This window comes from Camelus bactrianus, chromosome 12 (assembly GCF_048773025.1).
Source record: "Camelus bactrianus isolate YW-2024 breed Bactrian camel chromosome 12, ASM4877302v1, whole genome shotgun sequence".
Taxonomy (NCBI): domain Eukaryota; kingdom Metazoa; phylum Chordata; class Mammalia; order Artiodactyla; family Camelidae; genus Camelus; species Camelus bactrianus.
The window spans coordinates 64,321,184-64,341,060 of NC_133550.1; the positions used below are offsets into that span (position 1 = coordinate 64,321,184).

General features: G+C 51.0%; 1 protein-coding gene across 2 annotated transcripts; it reads left to right on the forward strand.

The window, feature by feature from the left end:
* The first annotated feature begins 471 nt into the window (after positions 1-471).
* Positions 472-19,465, forward strand: SEPTIN3 (neuronal-specific septin-3). 2 transcript variants are annotated; one of them, XM_010960221.2, is made up of 11 exons: positions 472-718; positions 5,088-5,279; positions 7,825-7,953; positions 8,400-8,481; positions 10,126-10,263; positions 11,576-11,693; positions 12,591-12,686; positions 14,275-14,371; positions 15,605-15,656; positions 15,912-16,005; positions 18,156-19,465. In XM_010960221.2, the coding sequence occupies exons 1-11, from the start codon at positions 709-711 to the stop codon at positions 18,219-18,221; spliced, it is 1,074 nt and encodes a 357-aa protein (XP_010958523.1). In that variant the 5' UTR covers positions 472-708; the 3' UTR covers positions 18,222-19,465. The 2 variants fall into 2 exon arrangements, with proteins under 2 accessions (XP_010958523.1, XP_045376567.1); XM_045520611.2 differs by having other exon boundaries at positions 475-718; positions 14,272-14,371.
* Positions 19,466-19,877: the final 412 nt, after the last annotated feature.

The following is a 19,877-nucleotide window of genomic DNA, read 5'->3' on the forward strand; positions in this document are numbered from 1 at the left end:
CAAGGTCATAGGGCTCATCATTCCAGAGCCAGGCCTGTAACCCAGGCTCTTGAATCAGGGTTCTGCAGGCACCCGCATCTGGGCAGAACCGCACCGAACCAGCCCAACATACCAACCAACGCATGACACGCGCGCGAACCGCCTCCCGCTGCTGCCACCGGTCCCCTGCGCCCCCTGCCCTGCCCAAACCCGCCCCAGCCTAGAGGGTAAAAGGCCGAGAGCAGGATCGAGGCGGAGGGACCGGGGCTGGGATGCGGGCCCCTTCCCCGACCCGGCATCTCGAGCCTGCAGGCACAGCGCCCCCGCGCGCCTCCCCGACGGCCCGCAGCCCGCGCCGGGTGCCCGCTCCCGCGTGCGGGCGGGCGGGGAGCGGATGCGGGCGCGGGCGCTGTGGGAGGGGGAGGGGCCCGCGGTGGGTCACGTGGTGCGGGTGGCAGCGGCGGCGGCGGCGGCGGCATCGGTGCGTGCGGGCAGGGGCAGCGCTGCGCGGAGCAAGCCGAGTCGAGGTCCGGGGCGGGCACGGCGGCGCGGGGCAGGGGCGCAGGGGCGGCGCGGCCGGGCCGCGGGCCGGGCGGGTGGGCGGAGAGCGCGGAGGGGCGAGGCCCGGCTGCAGGGGCTGCTCGGCCCAGGAGGAGCCCGCGCCCCGCGTAGCCTTGCAGCCCCGCGTCCTGAGCATCTTCCCGGAGGAAAAGAGACAAAGGAGGATTCATGTCCAAAGGTAAGGCGACCAGCCCGACCACCCGCGCCCACTGGGAGGAGGCTGCGGCCCCCTAAAACCCGGCTGGAGATGCTACCAGGGGGAGGGTTGATGAGCCGAGGAGCCCACGCGCGGTGACATATGCACGGACACACGCACACACGGTGGCACACACCCCAAGATATACATGCCGGGAGAAATGCACGTACGGAAACGCGGGGAGATTGAGACCCACGAACACACAGTAGGCACCCAGATGCGCACAGAAAGCCCCACGCTGAAGCACACCAAGACATGCACACACATGCACACCACGCACAGGTATCAGGGCCACCTACAGCCAGATGAGACCTGTGCGCTGACATATAGACCCCTTCCCCCACACACAGGCGCACACTGAGACAGGCACCAGCTGGTGGTCTCCAAGGGAACTTGTTGGCCTCCAGAGAACTGGGATGGAGGAAGCGGGTATCCTAGGCCCTTTGCTCCTCTGAATGGGAAAGTACTAAGATATCTTTTGTGATTCTTTTTCTGACAAGGAGGGGGTGGCTGGAGCTGGGGTGGACTGGGAATTGCCTCTGTGGGTGGGGGTGGGGTCTTGAAGGCTGCTGAGGACTGGGGGCTGGGGTAGATCTCCAGCTCCAGCTCCGGAAGGAGGAGCTTCCCCACCCCCTGGACCCCTACTAAGCCGAGGAGGCAGGTGCTAGTCTGGAAAGATCCCTTCTCCCTTCTGCCACCTTCCCAACAGAGGGGTGGGGTCCCTGGGCCAGACAAAGACAAAGCCATTCATTTGCCTGTAAAAGAAAGCACCAGGGTCCTTCCTTGGCAAGGGGATGGGGGTGGTGTTTCTGTGGGGGCTCAGCCAGAGCTGAGTCAGGTGGACAGTGCCTCTCCCTGGAGCACTGATGGGGCAGGTGGCTCCTGGCAGGAGGTGCTGCAGACAGATCTCTTCCTCTCCAGGGGCCCTGGAAGAGCTGGGAGCTTAGGAGGGGCCCCAAGAACCATCTAGGCAGGATGGCATATTTAAGTTACATCCTGCTATGACCCCATCCTGAGTTCTTCCCCACTCTTGGAGAACTCCCCTCCAGTCCCTGTTGCAGGGGAAGGAGAAGGTCTTATAACAGTCTACTCCCTTGACTGTGGCCTACACAAGAGCCATTTGCCAGATGGAGGTCAGCTGCTCTGCCAAGGGAACAGCATCTGAGGGAGGAGAAAGGTGTTGGTTCTGAAGTAACAGCGCCTCCAAGTGAGGCTTGCATTCATTCATTCATCATTCATTCATTCATTCATTCATTCATTGCTGAGTATCTCGTTATACTAGGTGCATTGGGGCACAGAAATCAGTAAGACATGGCCCCTGCCCTGAAGCAGGGTGGCAACTGGCCTATGTTCAGTGCCAGGTAATTTGTGTCCATGCTTTTTTTTTTTTTTTTTTTTTTTTTGTATAAGCTTCATAGCATCCTGGAAAGGTACATATGATCCCTGTTTTCCTGAGGACAACACTGAGGCTTACAGGGGTCACCCAGCCAGGAGTCAAAGATGGCCCAGCTGCTGGGACCAGGGGAGCTGTAGGGGCGGAGGATGGAGCTACAGAATTCAACTCCAGAACAGCATTCGTTCTGTGCCCTGAGGGTCTTTGTGTGCTGGTTAGGCACCCTTGCCAGACTGGGCCCTTAGGGACAAGGACCTTGTCTGGGGCCCAAAAGTATCCTTGGCATTTAGTCTAGGATTTGGCTGGAGTGGGCTCCCATTTGACAGCATATGGAATGGCCTGGCTGGGATGGAGTGAGTGAATGAATGAACAAATGAATGTGCAGAGTACAAAGGTACTCAGGGGGCCGAGGCAGCTGAGAGGAGAAGCATCCACATCAGGCTGGGATGCAGAGGCTTCCCTGGGGAGTGGCACTTGGGCTGAGTGGTGAAAGAAGAGGAGGAGTTAGCCGGGGACTGGAGGGGCAAAGGGCCTTCTGGCAAAGGCTGTGACACGGTGACCCCCCACAGGTTTGCAGTACTTGTGGCTAACGGGTGGTTGTTAGCATGTGACTGGCATGTAATTGCCATGTGGTTGGGAGGGGCGCCCTGCCAGCGGGAGCCCTCTGTAGTGTGCACATGGGCGCTAATAGTGCTTGTTGGTAGAAAGAAAGTGAGATCTGCTTCTGTGCGAGACCTGCAGCAGGCCTGTCGGAGACCCTGGAAGATGCCTGGGAATCGGGTAGGCCGGCCCCTTTTCTCAACCTTGGTCTGTCTTTTGGGAATGATCTTTGAGGTTGCTGCAGTTGACAGTCCAGGGCTGAGCAGGCCCCGATGAGGACACACATTTTATAAAACTATAAAAACTCCTATGAATAAATACAAGACTCAATTTCTAGGTCTGTAAAATGAAGTAAGACACCCCCCACCCTCCACACACACATACATACACACAGATGGATCTGTCTCACAACACAGGTTGTGAAGACCAAATGGGCTAGCTGCAGAGGCATGAGGGAAATCAATAGGGCCAGCCGTGTGAGCAGCTGGGCAGGGAAAATGGGGCATTGGCCCCGAATGCAGGTGTGCTGAGTGGGGCCCAGGAGCCACGTGCAGAGTGTGGAGGAGCAGGCCAGACTGCTGAGAATCAGCTGCTGCAGGGCTGAGCCAATCTTGCTGCCTTCTGGAGCTGCCTGGCTGGCAACAGCTTCCTGGGAAGCAGGAGGGAGCCACGCCAGGCCCTGGGGAAGTCCCGAGACTTTGTCAGATTCGGCTGTGACTGGGAGTGACAAGGAAAGAACAGTTTCCAATTGGGGGAGAGAGTCTTGCCAGGAGCAATGGAAGGACCAGGTGGTGGGGGTAGGAGAACAGACTCCTGGCTGGGTTTGGGGGTGGGGGAGGGAGGTGCTCCTGTCCCCTCTCCCTCCTTCCCATCTGCTGCTCCATCAGTCCTCCCTGTAAGCCTGAGACTCTGCAGGGCGGTAACCATGAACCATAGTGTTCTAGAATGGCAAAGCTGGAAGGGGGTGTCCAGAGAGCATGGAGTCCAGTAACTATGCTGTGTAATTAGCATCGGGGCACCTCCCTTTAACAAGTGCTTTCACATGCACCGCTTCATTTCCCCTCCTGACAAACTGTGAACTTGAAAGGGGCAGGAACAAGAGGGTCCGGAACAGTGAGGTGCTGTGCCAGTGCTTCTGGGCACCATCTCATGTGCAGCGCTTACCCCAACCTTCATCACGATCCTAACCAGTTTGCAGAGGAGGAAGGCGCATAGTGGGAGGGGGTTCGCCCAAGTCCACAAAGCTGGCAAGTAGCAGAGCCAGGCTCTTTCCACACATGCCCATTTTATGGGTAGGGAAATGGAGTTGCTGTATCTTGAAACCCACCCTGGTAGGCAGGGGTCTGATCAGGAAATGCACAGATTTCTTTTGTATGTGCATATACTTGTGATCTGCCAGGCCCTGAGGGATGTTTGCCTTTCTCCACTGGAGAAGGGCTGTGACCTCAACCTCCCCTTTCTGCTGCCACCCACCATCCCAAGAACATGCTGTATCATCTGTACCAGTGACTGCCCCTTCTTGGGTCTCATCCTCTCCCCACTGGTCAAAAGGGGAGACTTATCCCACATCAGATTCCAAACTAAGGCTTGCAGGGTGTCTGGGGCTCCTCAGGGCACAGACACCCCTACTTTGCAGCAGTGCTCATGGAACAGAGGGGACACTGAGGCTGGGAGACAGGGGTGATGCTCACTTGCAGAGACAGGCAACCCCATGTGCTTCTAAAAGATAAAGCAACTGAGTCAGTGACAGTTAATAGAATGTTAGGTCTAGTATCATAAAAGGTCTTTGCCCTTTATTTGGGGAGGCAGAGACTTAGGTCAGAATAACCCTTCAATCTCCTAGATCAGTGGTTCTCAACTAGGATGGTGTTGCCCCCAGGAGACATTTGGCATTGTCTGGAGATATTTTTGGTTGTTAAACTGGGGGCTGCTACTGGTATCTAGTAGAGACAAAGGAGGTCACTAAACATTCCACAGTGAGCAGAACAGCTCTCCCCTGACCCTGGCCACTGCCACAATAATTATCTGTCCTAAAATGTCAATAGTGCCAAAATGGAGAAGCCCCTGGGTTCAAGACACAGGTGTGGTGCTTTGGAGCAGCGAGGTACATTTGAAAGTGCCCCAGGTTTCTGGGCACTGGTCCGTATTTTGTATCTGACTTGCTCTGTGTTCTTAGGCAAGTTCTTTCCCCTCCAGGCCTCAGTCTCATCATGTGTGGAATGAGGGACCCGTCCTGGATGACATCTAAGGTCCCTTTCAGGTGCAATTCTGTATGATTCTATATCCAGGGAGTAATACTGTGGCTTCCATGTGACGTCTGCTTTCCTCCAGTCCACCCCTCCCACCTTGGCTTTGCAGGGCTCCCAGAGACCAGGACGGACGCAGCCATGTCAGAGCTGGTGCCTGAGCCCAGGCCTAAGCCGGCAGTGCCCATGAAGCCCGTCAGCATCAACTCCAACCTGCTGGGCTACATTGGCATCGACACCATCATCGAGCAGATGCGTAAGAAGACCATGAAGACTGGTTTCGACTTCAACATCATGGTCGTCGGTATGGAGGTCGTGGGGTCCGTGGAGGGCCTGGTGGTGGGCAGCACTGAGGATCCCGTCTCTTCCTCCAGGATGACCTCAGCCCTGGCTTCTCTAGAATGAGCTCTTTCAAGGAGGGAAGATTTCACTGTGCTGGTCTCAAAGGCCTGACCCCTTTCTCCCCTTGAGGCTGGCTGACCCAAGGTCAGGGGCTGTGGGTAGATGGTCAGCCTGGCCTTGTCACCACCTGGCTGTACACAGGCAGCCTTATAGCCATGCTCAAGATTGAGCACCTTCAGGTGTGTGGCCTGGGGGCATCATCCTTGTCCTTCCCCATCTTCAAGGGCTGGGGAGAGGATCGGATGAAGAGTGGTCTTCTTTCTGATCTTTTGTAGTGCTTTAAAGCCTAGAGAGAATTTCCAGGACATTGGTCACTAAGTAGTGTCACTGGGTCACAGAATGTGAGAGCAGAGAGGGACCTTTGCCTGATCTCAGTGAGACATTCTCTCGGTTGCTGAAGCAGGGATCTGGGGGCATCACCCTTCTTCCCTCCTCCTTTATCCCCAATCCACTCAATCAACAAGTCCTGTCCATTTTACCTCATAAATATCTCTCAAGTCCATCCATTTCTCTCCATCTCCACTGCTACCAACCGAGGCTGAGCTGGGTGTCTCACCTGGATTGCTGCGGCCACCTGACTCAGTGCTGCTCAAAGATAAGGAACTGGGCCTGAGTATAAATCATCTGGAAAGTCTTGCTCTAAAAAACATCGTCTAAACTAAACAGCGTGCTTGATGACATAAGTTGATGTACTTTCTGGTGCAAATTTCTTATCTTCTCAAGAACCAGTAGTACATGGTTCATGGACCCTGGCACCTGGGCCATGGGCCACACTCTAAGTGGCACTGACCGTCCTGGGTCTCTGTCTCCTTTCTCCTTCAATACATTGTCCTCTGGTGACCAAATAATTTTTCCAATCTACAGAACTCATGAAGTCACCCATCCTACTTACAAATCTTTCAATAAGTTTAAGGGTTTAAATTCCTAGCCTTGCCAGGTACCAGCTCTCCACTCATCTCCTGCCACTTCCCATGTAGCATTCTACTCCTCATTTATAAGGAACAGTTCTCCTGGACTTGTCATACCCTTTCCTACCTCTGAGCCTTTGCATATGCTGCTCCCTCTCTCTAGAACTCCCCTTCCAGCTCCTCATGGGTCATTTGAAGTCATTCTTAGGTTTTAGCTTCGTTGTTGCTTCTCCCTGAAGTCCTCCTTGATCCCAGAGAGTCTGGATTAGATTCCCTTTGGTGCACTGTTGTAATACCCTGCGGTCATCTCTCCTGTAGTGATTATTACAACATATAGTCATTATCTGCTTGTGTTTCGGTCTCCCTCACACCAGATGGCTCCTTGAGGGTAAGGATGATGTTCTCCACTTGAACACAGTCCTCCACTCTGCTTCCAGATCTAGCACAGCACTTGACATTCAAGAATAATTACGAACTTAATGGCCTTGAAAAACATTTAGACCAAGAATGGCAAGTACAAGACAGGTGGGCCGCCTCCCCCCAGCAGCGCTCATGGCACACGTTGCTGGTCGGTCATGGCACATATTCAGTACTGAGCCCTGATACAGCCTTTTAAACGTTAGACAAGTGGCTACTGCCAGTTGATCAGCTGGAATGAGAAATGTACCTTATTTGTCATCCCTGGTCTCATCCAATTCTCTCCCTCCCCACCATCCTACCAGTAGACAGAAACTAAGGCCCAGAGGGACGAATATGGCTAGTCAAGGCATTCAGGGAAAAAGCACAGCCGAGTCTAGAACCTTAGACTCTAGCCCCTCGCCTGGCCCTTTTCCTAATGTACCACAGGAAGGCTCTAGACCAGCTCTTCTCAGACTTTACTGTCCATATGCTTCGTCTGAAGTCCTGTTAAAATGCACATTCTGATTCACAGGGCCGGGGTGGGGCCTGGGAGCCCACGTTTCCTACCAGCATCCAGGTGATGCTGACGCCACTCAGTAGCTGCAAGGCTTGCTGGTGTGATTCTTGTGCACATTGAAGTCTGAGAAGCACTGCTTAGACCAGTGGTTTTCAAATGTCTTTTGGTTGTGGAACTCTTCCTTGGAATGAAATCTTCTGCAGAACTGCAGTGTCAGGATGCAAAGTAATTTTGTCTTTACTTTTAGTATTATTAAAGACTAAAAGCTTAAGTCAAGCCCCCCCACCCAAAAAAAAAAAAACAAAAAAACAAAAAACCCAGCACCAAAAATAAAACAGAAAACCACTGTACAAGACAAAAGCAGAGGCTGTCCCTTCCCCAATGGTCCAGGGGCTCCAGAAAGAGAATGTGGAATCCACCTGACGTTTCCCTGGGTCCTTCACCAGTAAATAGGAAACCGTTCCCACCCTTCTGCTCTCCCTGCTTGCCCCTCCCCTCCCCGGTGAGGGATCAGACAAGGGCTTGGATCACAGCTGTAAAATTCTTTAAGTGGAGAGATATTAAGCTCGAGAGGTAGGCATGGAGCTTCCCTGCCTTCTCATCCTTCTCCTGTTTTGCTGCAGGTCAGAGTGGTCTGGGCAAGTCGACGCTGGTCAACACCCTGTTCAAATCCCAAGTGAGCCGCAAGGCCTCCAGCTGGAACCGGGAGGAGAAGATTCCCAAGACAGTGGAGATCAAAGCTATCGGGCACGGTGAGGACCAGGCAGGGCCCCTGTGGGCGTTGTTCAGAGGGACCTCTGCCAGAAAAGGGAAAGGATGGGGCTTACTGGGGACTAAGAAAAATGAAAGGCAACCTCAAGGCAGACTAGAATTAAGCCCTAAACCCTGTGGAGCCAACTCCTTGGACTGTAAGTCCAGAAAAAGGGGCAAGGGAATTAGAAAGGAATGAAGTGCGGTTTGAGCTGGATGGATGGGTGGATTTAGACAGGCAGAAGGAGTAAGGGGGGCATTCCCGGTGCAGGGAACAACATGAACAGAGGTGGTGAGGTGAGGAAGACCCTGAACTCGACTTTCCCAATAATTGGTCCTGCAGAAGGAAGGAGCCTGGGTCTCCCTTGCTGGCAGGTAGCAGGGCACCTGGCATCAGCTAGAGGAGTGACCCCCCTGGTGCCTTTGCCTTTTCTGCTCCCCACTCCAGTGATAGAGGAAGGCGGGGTCAAAATGAAGCTGACTGTCATCGACACTCCGGGCTTTGGAGACCAGATCAACAATGAAAACTGGTATGTCTGTGGGTGAGATTTCCACTCCTGATGTCTCCACGAGGCAGATACTGAGTGCACTGCAGATTCTCGCTGAGAACCATCTGCGCCCTCCATGCTGAGGGGTTAACTGGGGAGACTTGTTGAAGGGTGGGAGGGCATTTGTAAGGAGCAAGGGAAGAGGCCCGGATGGGGCCCAGGCGTGGGGATGGAGGGAAACAGCGTGGAGGGAGTGTCAGCCGAGGGACTGCAAGGAGATGGGAGTGGATCTATCACAGTAGGCAGGAGAGACAGAGCGCAGGGAACTAGGGTGCAGATCCAGGCTGACCTGAGGGCTGTGGCAGAGAGCTTGGCCTGTGGGCCAGATGTTGTAACCCTGGGTGGAAAACAGGAGAGAGGGGAGTTTCCTTGAGGAGAGAGCCTCTGAGAATTCACAGAGCAAAGCTGCAGTCAATGTCCAGCCACGAAGAGGTGCAATACGCAGCCCAGACGTAGATGGGAGTGTAGACTGTGGGAAAAAAAGCACAATGTAAGATCTGTGAGTTGGCTTTTATTCACTGTCTTACTGAGGACTGTAGCCTTGGAGACAAGTCTCTCGGGTACCTCTGAGGAACCACTGTGAAGTTCTGCAGGGGAGAGGCCAGTATCTGTGTGAGTTTGGCTTGGGGGTACATGCAGTCAGGCATCCATCGCAGTAAGAGGCTCCTGCTAGTCATGAGGAACAGATATCTCAGTTAATGACTTTAGTGCTTTTCTAAATAGGGGAAGATGTAAGAATTTGGGTCCATAAAATTTTTTCCCCTAAAATATAACTATTTAAGGGCCCATTTTCTGTGTTTTCCCAAAGCGTAGACAGTTTTATCCTACTCTTTGTCCTGAATTCCTTTCAGGGTGGATCATAGGTCAGTGACTGCAGAGGCTAATGACTTAATCCTCGTAGAAGAGGATGGCAAGCGATATTCCCCGCTTTACAGAAGGTTCCAGGCAGGAGTTTGCTCCTAGACAGGGATGGAGACAGTTGTGCCTCTGTTAGGGAGGTGGGGTCTGCCACAGACAGACAGGGCCACCAAACAACACAATTGGGAATTGGCTGTGTTGATCTTAGAAAAGTGGCTGGTTGCCTTCTCTGGTTGTGTGCATGCTCCTTGACAGAGAAAGGTTATTGTTACAATAATAGTAATGGTAACAATGAATCGTTGCCATGATTGAGTGCTTTCTATGTGTCGTTGTTACATTAAGTACTATATCTGTTCTTTCTAAAATCTTATATGAATCCCTCCAGGTACCTATTGTTACTCTTTTGTTTTGTTTTGTTTCATTTTGTTTTAGTTTTTCCATTTATGAGAAAACTGCCTCAGAGAGGGGCAGAGACTTTCCCAGGGCTTCCCAGCTAATAAGTAGTGGGTGTGGGGAAAGTGAGTGTTGCTTTTGGAGTAAGGTGTTCCTATGAGCTGTCAGAGGGCTAGGTTCCCGGGAAGTTCTGCCCTTGCTAACAGGGAAAACCATCCATGCGGGGCCGAGGGAGAATAGTCGGCTGGTGACCTAGACCTACCAGGAGAGGCAGGAATGAGACGAATGTGGGGGACTGCTACCTGACTATGCCTAAGATGAGCTCCCACATCCTGTCCTTCTGGGACATCCATCTGCATTCTTCCCACCCTCCAGCTGGGAGCCCATTGAGAAATACATCAATGAACAGTACGAGAAGTTCCTGAAGGAGGAGGTGAACATCGCCAGGAAGAAACGCATCCCTGACACTCGTGTCCACTGCTGCCTCTACTTCATCTCCCCAACAGGACACTCGTATGTACCAGTGCCCCCCCCCCCCCATTGCTGGGCCTGGCTCTGGTTTGCATCTCCTCTACCCAGTCTATAGTGGATAACCAATACCTAGACTCAGCTGGGGAGGGCCAGACGGGCCCCCATGTAGTCATGGCCCTGTGATTCCCTAGATTTCTTGCCAGGAGAGTGAAGCTGACCAGCATCAGCCCCTATGCTGCCCATTGGTGTTCTGGCACCATAGCACGACTGTATGGGCAGAGAGAGGCTGGAATATGTAAGCAGAGGGCTCCTCATTTATTCAATAGATAACTATTTTGCACAAGCCTGGAGTAGGGGGCAGCAAGAAGGGTGAAATGGGGAGAGACGGGTCTGCTGGATTGGGGCTGGTGTTTTGGGTGGGTGTGGGACCCAGCTGTAGGCATTTGGAGGGTGGCAAGCCCAGCATGCGGAGCCAGGTGTCTAGAGATGAAGGCTGGCATCCAGCGGGGTGTGGTGAGAACTCTGGCTGTGAGTGTCAGGCAGGGCTGCATGGTAGGGAGTGCTGGCAGGGAACAGAGTGACCCAGGAGGGCAGGCTGGCAGCCTTCCTGCTGTGGAGGTCTCATAACTTATTACTAAGCCTGGCGCTTCAGCTGGAGTTCAGTTCTTGAGAGAATGGCACAAGCAAGGCAGGCCCCAAATTTTGGAAGAACCAGGTACTCAGCAAGCTTTTGATGGTGGAGTTTAGGAACTCAACAAAAAGGTTAACTTTATGTATCCCTAGAACCTGGACCCAAGGTCAGAGCAAGCCAGCAGACAGTCTGACTTAGTGAATCCACTGGACTGTGAATGAGAGCCGGACAGGGGCCCAGAGTCCAGAGGAAGCTGGGCCCTCAGACGGGGGAGGGGCCAAGCCCCAGCTGGACCCCTGCAGGACTAACTGGGGGCTGGGAGGAGGCCTATCAAAAAGTGCTGTCCCGAAGGCAGAGTAAGACACACACATAACTGTGAGACAAGGCCATATGAGTAAGGATGACAGTCCACGGCTGTTCCCAGAAGGAAATCCCAGGTCAGAAAAGATGTGGTGAAGGAATGGTTTGAGTGGGGCTTAAAGAAAGCCAGGATCTGCATGGGAACCAAGAAAGAGAGAGGGAGGTGTTTGACCCTGTGTGGGTGGAGACTGTTCTGCAGATTTAGAGGGTGGGTGTGTGTCAGAGAAGAAAGGGAGCAGCCTCTTGGCCCCGGCCAGTTACCAGCCAGTCCTCCTGTCCCAAGGGTACCCCTGGAGTGGTGGCAGTGGCTGAGCTGGGGGGAGGGCAGGGTGGCTCTGACACCCCACCTTCTCTGGGCCCCAGCTTGCGACCTCTTGATCTGGAGTTCATGAAACACCTCAGCAAAGTTGTGAACATCATCCCTGTCATTGCTAAGGCTGACACCATGACCCTGGAAGAGAAGTCTGAATTCAAGCAAAGGGTGAGAAGGCCCCCTCCTCCTTTTCCTGTCCCCATCCTTGCCATCCCCTCCTCTGGTGCAAGCCCTCTCCTATTGTTCATTATATCTACCCCATCCCCCACCGCCACTTCCCACCCAGCTCCTACTCTGCCGTTAGAGAGGCTGGACTAGTGGTGTCTGGGGACCAATGGTGAAGAGAAGTTAGTGTAGCACCAGGCTTCTTCCCACCCTCCAAACCTACCTGTGAAGACCACTGAATACATGAATCACCATGAACATAAGAACCACTCCTCACTGTTAGGTTGCTTGAAGGACTAGAATAACTAATCCTTATTGGTATCTTCCATAAGCTCTGTCCTGTGCTGGACACACAGCAGGTGGGTCTGGGGAGATGCAGAAATGTAAGACAGTTGTTGCCTTTAAGAAACTTAGAATCAAGTAGATTACTGAAGATACTGGATGGCTTCCTGGAAGTGAGACTTAAGCTGATCTTTGAAAGAGGACAAACAGAGAGTCTTGGGGTGGGGTGGGGGTGCACCTGTCTTCCTTGAAAACAGGAATATAACAATTACAGCATGAGCACTGTCAATGTGGAATCTGCTCTGCACATAGCAGTTCTACATACTATTTGTCTAAATCCAAATCTTACACACCCTAAGGTAAACAAACTAGACCCCCAGACTCTTCCTCATCTCAGGCTGGGGTGGGCTTTGGTAATTGTATGACTAGGACTCTGTTTATTCAGGATTCTCCTGCTGCCCAAGGCCTCAGAGTTCAGAGATTACTGTGGATTATCAAAGACTGCATTCATCCCTCTGACTTCAGCACACACACTCGCACATGCAAGTGCACACACACATAGCCCTCTCTTCCATTATCCTGACACTTGGCTTCCTTGCTTCTCCTCCCTGCCTCTAGGTTCGAAAGGAGCTTGAAGTAAATGGCATTGAATTCTACCCCCAGAAGGAATTTGATGAGGATTTGGAGGACAAGACTGAGAATGACAAAATCCGGGTAGGTGCCTGGGACTCTGTTCATCACATGAGTGCCCATCTTGGTCTCCCTGGAATCCATATCATGTACCACTTCTATCTTTCCACCTGCTTTTCCCTTTCCATGCTCCCTGCTTCACCTTGCCTGACTCAGACCAGAAGTGACATGGGAGAGAATGAGACCTCGGGGCCTTGGCCAGGACTATGAACCTTGCACTCAGAAAGCCAGTGCTCCCGTCCATGCCCAGACCACACAAAAGCCTCTTGTTCCTCCCCAGGGGCAGGTAGCACCAGGGTGTGGGGTGATGGAAGGGCACATGCAGGAAAAGCTTCATGCTGGGTTCCAAGGTATCTATGCTTTATCAGTGCTCTGTCTTAGTTTCCCCTTCTGCAAAATTCAGAGCTCAGACTAGATGAGTGGCTTTTTTTTCTCCCTAGAAGAACCCTTTAAAAAATTAAATGTCAGATAGAACTCCAATATATAAAATGTAAAAATAGAGCTGTTTTGGTTAAGTAACATGGGCACAGAGCCCTACCTTCTCAGCAGTCCCTGGGAAATCTCCTGGGAATCTTAAGGCTTCATGGGACCTGGCTTAGAAACCATCGGCCTATTTGATTTCTAAGATCCCTCTCAATTCTAAGCGTCTACTCTTCTGTGATTTTGCATCAGAATCCTGAGTTCTAGTCTGAGCTTTTCTACTAACCACTGGAACCTGGGACAAATCACTCACCGGCTTTGGTCTTGAGTCTCCCTTCCCATCAGGCGTGGTAACCTACTAGAAGCCCCTTACCTGATGTAACTGAGGCAGGTAGTTGGTCAGTTGATTGAGAAAGTCAATTAAAGTGAAGAAGTCATTGAAAAAATGAAGCATACAAATCTTCAATCTTTTCAAATAAGTTAAAATATAAAACACATCACATTCAATAAACTCTTTTCATAGAGAGACAAGCCTTCTTCTTTGAAGATAAGTCCACTCTTAATGCAAAAGCAACTCTATCAAGTCTTTCTGAAACATTCAACTTAATAGTCAGAAAAACAGCTCTCCCCACTCATATGTCCTCAGCTTATGTAACAGTTAATTTATCCAACTGCAATAACAGATACACAACAGGCACATAGATTTGGGACAGACACCTGGTGGAGCAGAGGGGCCTACACACATCAGAAAGCGGCCTTCGAGCTCCGGCAGTGGGGTCAGCAGGTGTGGGCCTCTGCCAGGGCGGGAGATAGCGTGAAGCTTCGGTTACTTTGGCTTTCAGATGGGTGGGTGTCACTTAAGAGGTCTATCCTAGCTAGCTCAGAGTTGTTCCGAATCAAACCACACCTGTTAAAGCACTATGTGCATTAAGTATGAAGCATTCTCCAGGTGAAGGAAAGCTGACTTACTGAGGTTAACCAGTGAGGCAGGGGTGCCGTCAGGGTTGGGCCCAGGACTTTGGACTCCCAGTCCAGTGCTCCTCTTAGGAGACAAGAGCCTTGTCCTTGCCATCAGTGGGATCACTGTGAGTGTCACAGATGTGCAGTTCAAGTCCAGAGGCCCAGGACCGTATGCCCTTGGAGGCCCAGATGATGGGAGGATAACATGCACGTGTGTCTGGTTTGTCAGCAGGAGAGCATGCCTTTCGCTGTGGTGGGAAGTGACAAGGAGTACCAAGTGAATGGCAAGCGGGTCCTCGGCAGAAAAACCCCCTGGGGGATCATTGAAGGTAATGCAATGCATCTTCTTGAAGAACTGGCTGCTGGTCAATTATGCTTATTTATTAAGCATCTGTGGGTCAAGGCACAGTCCTCGGATGTAAGATATAAAGTGAATGCCAGCCAGACCCTGCTGAAAGGGGCTTACAGTCTAATTGAGAAGATGAGACTCACAGGCAGGAAGCAATAAAAGACAGATTTAGCACCTGCCCGGGAGGCGCTAGCTCGAGGGTCAAAGGGGTTCAGAACATGGAGAGATTAAGAGGGACTGGACAACCAGAGAAAGGGTTTCACATGAAAGGGGACACGATCTGACAAACTGCTGAAGTGTTGTTCAGATTTTGCCATTTTCATCTTATTGGGGATGGATGTGACCTTGAGAAGGTCATAATGATTCTGAAAGTTCTCAAAGAATTGCTTTAGTGAGCACATTTAACATGCTAATGCTCTGAAGGGAGCCAGGGAGGTGTGACTGTTCCCAGAACACCAGTGCTGAGGCACTTGAGTCTCAGACAGCTTAAGTGTCCTGCCCAAGATCACATGACATGTTAGTGGTGAAACTTGGATTTTTAGACCCAGATATTCTGATTCCCAAACCAAGATAATCCCTTTGTATTGTGCTGTCTCTCATTTTTCTATGACCCTTTGATGGGATTAAAAAAATAAATAAATAATGCTTCTTATTATCTGCCTTGAATGGAATTATTTATGAGAATATGTGTCCCACCCATTAGACTGTGAGACCGGGGGCTTAATCTTCCTCTGCTCCTGCAGTCCTTGGCAAGTGATTTGCAAATAGTAGGCACTCAATTGATGTTGAATTAGATTTATCATGTAGCATAAGACTTTTTTAAGATGGCTCGATGATCTTCTATTTGTGTTCCTGTCTTCCAGTCAGGTTATAAACTTCTTAAAGACAGGAATGGTGTCTTAGAACTTGGGCAAGTTTCTTAGACTCTCTGTGTACTAGTTTCCTTTCTTTAAAGTGGGAAATATAATTAATAGTCCCTCTTAGCTATTAGTCCTCAGAGTGCAGAACAGTATTGTGCCATCATAGCTGCTCAATAAATACTTGTTCAGTGAATGGCATCCAGCGTACTGGAGGTCAGGGTGAGCACACCTCTGCAGGGGTGGCAGTAACTGTCCCGTGGCTCTCTCCTGAACACCTCCGTGACCTGAACAGAAGTTCACTTCCTGGTGTTGCTGCGTTAGTAAAATGACCTCCTGTTTTGCTTTGTTCACAGTGGAAAACCTCAACCACTGTGAGTTTGCCCTGCTTCGAGACTTTGTCATCAGGTAAGATGCACCCCTCCCGTCAGACGGCAGGTTTAATTATTTGAGGTCTGGAGGCCATCTGTTCAGCTCCCCTTCCTCAGTCTCCAGGTCTCTCTGACAGAGCTTTCTGTTCCAGTCCCAGCTCCCATCTTGAAGCAAATGGGTCTGAAGAGGTATCATTGGGTCCAAGTGATGTATTGGCCCCAGACATGGGTCCCTTCTTCCTCCTCCCGCCCTTAATCACATCTCTCTCTCTTCTCACCCTGTGTCCTTCAGGACCCACCTCCAGGACCTCAAGGAAGTGACACACAACATCCACTATGAGACCTACAGGGCCAAGCGCCTCAATGACAATGGCGGCCTCCCTCCGGTGAGCGTGGACACAGAGGAAAGCCACGACAGTAACCCATGACGACTTTTTCTCTGTATCATCACACATACCCACTTCTCCACACACACACATCCCAAACCACCACCAACCACCTTCTTCCTTTCTGCTCTGTCCCTCAGGCCTGTCTGGTATTTGTGGAGCATCTTGTCTACAGTGTGTATGTGTGTGTGTGCGCGTGCGTGCGCACGTGTATACGCACGTGTGTGTATGTGTGAGAGAGTGCTTGCGTGTGCGTGCGCAGGGGTGAGGTATTTTCACTTCCCTCCCTGGAAAGTCCCTTGTAAGTTTGGTTCCTCCATGGCTGTCCATTATCTGTCTCCTTTCCTTGTGTCCCAGAGCAAAGCCATGTGCCTCACTCAAGAGGTCTGGGGGAGGTTTCATTTACAAATGATGGGAGCAGGTGAGCCACTGGTAACTCTTCTTGTCTCTGAACCCACCTGCAAACAGGGCCTGAAGAGATTCTCCAAGGACAGTCTGTGGAGCTAGATCTGGGAGGGGGCAGGAGTTGAGGACCTAACCCTCCCTGTAAGCCTGGGGTGGCCTGAGGTAAGGGTAGGACTTTCTGGGAAAAGGAAGGCCAGGGAAGAGGAGAGAAGTAGGCCAGAGCTGGGCTCCTGTGGAAAGAATTAGTGCCGAGAAGTGGGGAAGAGAGCTCCACCCTTCCGTCTGTGTCACATTCACTGTCCAAGAGCCACCACCTGTCCCTGTCGCAGACTGCTTTCTGGACTCTCTTCACCTTACTCCTCTCTGCTCCCCGTGTCTCTCTTCCCCTCGCCTTCCCTTCCTTCCTTCTGTCATCCTGCTCCTCTCTGACTTCTCTCACTTCCTTTTAGACTACTCCACTTTAGCTTCATTTTCTTATATTTAGGGTTTATGCCCAGTCTACTTCCAAAAATGACCTTAGGTCACATAAAATCACAGCTGAAATCACGGGATGGTACAAACTGAGATTACAGGAGAAATCAGATCTATAGAGAGGCTTGGGGAAGAAAGTTTCTGCAGTCGAGCACTGAAATTGGCCCTGAGCTTGTGGGCCACCCAGCAGAGGAGGACACAGTGAGTTATGTGGTTCCCAGCATCTGGTTAAAGACGCACATGTGCTGGTCAAGTGAGACAACCTTTTTTAAGGCATTAAGTTCTAGAAGAACTGAATCTAAAGAAGTATTAAGAACAATACACAGTATTTGTCTTTCTTGGTAGTTGGCTTCAGAGACAGTGTTAAGCCACACTTCCCTTCTCTCCAGCAGGATTCTTCCTCCTTAAAGCTGGCTTCTCTGTTTCTCACTTCTTGTATATACTTGACCTCTCTTTACCTCTATCCTCTCTCTTGTATTGCAGCTAATGGCATTTTTGTCTGTCTGTCTGTTCTCCTCTGCTTTTCCCAATCCCCCTTCCTAGTGATACCCACAATCATACATGTAGCCTTTTCTTGCCTTTCCCTTCAGCCCTGTATTTATTAATGCATATATCTCCCCTGTTGTTTTACAAACAAGTTACTCTTTCTCCTTTAGTCTGTAAGGTGGCTGAAATTTGGGGCTGGGAAAACAATTTAGCCTTAGGCAAGGGAATAACAAATGATACAGTTTACAATAACCTCTTACAGCCTCCTGTTCCATCTCCTGGTCCAGCCCTAGGTGTTGTACTGCTCCTCTACAAATCCCAGCATTTATAGTCCCTTATCACTCAGGTGCTAGGAAAACAAATAGACTTAAGACCAAGATTCAGTGGACCAGGAGAAAGAGGTGGGTGATCAGATTGCCAGCGGCCCGAAACTTATGGTCACAATCTTTCTTGAAAGCTCCTTACCAATCCAACCCACATCTTCCCTCATTCACAAAGTTATTCCAGGGTAGGCACCTGTCAGGATAAAACAGAGGCAGGGCTAGAGCCCAGAGGTTGTAACATTTCAGCAAAAGCCTGATCCCTGGCTTTTACGGAGACATGGGACTAGACACCTTGGCCTAGCAGGGAAGGTCTAGGAGTGGGGTGGTGGGCATTGGAGAGGCTGAGAAGGAGAGTGATGCTTGGTGCCCCGAAACCATGATCTCATCCTCCCTGGAGAAGCTGTTTTATATGTCTGCTGCCAGCTGCTGGTCTCCACACCCTCAACCGTTCTCAACCCCCTGCAGGGAGAAGGCCTCCTGGGCACTGTCCTTCCACCTGTGCCAGCCACCCCCTGCCCCACTGCTGAATGAAGGCCATTTCAAGCACCGCTTCTCCCTCCATTCCTCTCAGCTGTTATTGCTGCAGGGCCACGCCCTTTTAGTGTGGCGCATGTCCAGCCCACCACCACAGCCCCTCTCAGCCCCCAGCAGGTGGGAGGGGCCAGCTGCCTCTTTAGGACAGTGGCTTCCTCCATTTATCCAAACCGCCCCTCTCCTCCCAGTGGAATGGAGTTCTCGCCAGCACTGCCCTCCTCCATCGTCTGTGTCAGCCGGTCCTAGCCCATCTGTAGGGTGAAAAGAACTCACCAAGAGCTTCTTCTGCCCTTGCAAATCCATGCCAGCTACTTGTAACCATCTCCAAGGAAAATGACATTGCTCCCTGTCCATTCATCTGCATGATCTTCTCTTGGCTTCCTTCAAGGGTCAAGAAAGCAACTTTTCTGCTTGTCAGATTTGTTGACGTCAGCTGTGTGAGCCCCGATGTGGGACAAGGGTGTCCCCTTCATTGCTTTAAGCTTATTTATAAGGATGGGTCACTACAGATGTGGAGGAGCAAGGGCTAGGATCACTTTTTAAAAAATCACCACTTGTGACTGGCCCAGAGTGCAGTCACACACCCTCCCTACCCTGTAACGGAGCCACTTAGGAAGAGTGGCTTTCCTGAAGAGTCATGTCTGGAGTTGACTTCCTTATCCTCAAACTTTAAATAAGAACTAAACACACATACAAAACTCCAGAAACTCACAAAATGTAAACTCTAGGAAGAAGAAAAGCACCCTTCTGTCCACTTAGCAATAAAAAGGATCTCTTCCCACCTACCCTGACTATCCTATTCCCCAACCCAACCCCATTAATGTGAGTAATGAATTAGCCTGGCCACAGTTGGTCACTGTAGGCTAGTGGAAAATCCCCAATGGAGGGCAAAGCCCCCTATCAGATGCATGAATGTTTGCGAATGTCGGCTGCCACTGCCCCACATGCTGTCTTTATGGAATACTCCCTACCCACTGCCCCACCATTTCCACCTAGACACAACTTGTTCAAAGGCTGGTGACTTGTGGGCCATTCCTCTACAACCAAGTCCTGATGGAGCAAGAGGCCCAAGCCTAGGGGATGCAAGAACGACCCATTAAATGTTACCAGTCCCAGCCAACCTTTTGGTGACATGATTAAATTTCCCAATTGAAACTAAGCCAACAGACACTCAAACTGGTTGTGTAAATGTTGCTAGACTTTATGTGTTGTACAACTAAACATTGCTGTTTGAACAATAACTGTCTGGCCTGTGTCTTATTTGTGCTCCTCATTCCTTGACTAAATCAGCTATTACATTATTTCACCCATGTGTGGAGGCTGAGGCAGGGACCATCTTCGTAAGAAGTGGACACAGGAATTAGAGATGGAAAACATTTTGTGAGGTCAGCTCATCTTCAGTTGGCATGAAGTTGGACCCCAGTCATGATTCCCTGGAGTTTTGAATCCAAAGTGGATGATGGAGCTGTCATACTTGACCTTAAGGGAAGCTGTGCTCTGCATAGTCTGTCTCCTCCAACAGAAACAAATTTTTTTCATTCAGTTAATTTCCTAGCCTTTCCCCTTGTTTTTCCAGGAGGTATAAAAACCAAATCTATGAAAGGAGTGGACCCATCTTGCCTAGAGACCTGCCTGCTTTGCAGTGAAGACATT

What these genes read in the sequence shown, in the direction of transcription:
- SEPTIN3 (XM_045520611.2), top strand. An exon ending in AGTCTGAATTCAAGCAAAGG is followed by an intron (nt 11,694 to 12,590) that starts GTGAGAAGGCCC and finishes CCCTGCCTCTAG; the next exon opens with GTTCGAAAGGAGCTTGAAGT. An exon ending in ACAATGGCGGCCTCCCTCCG is followed by an intron (nt 16,006 to 18,155) that starts GTGAGCGTGGAC and finishes AACCCCCTGCAG; the next exon opens with GGAGAAGGCCTCCTGGGCAC.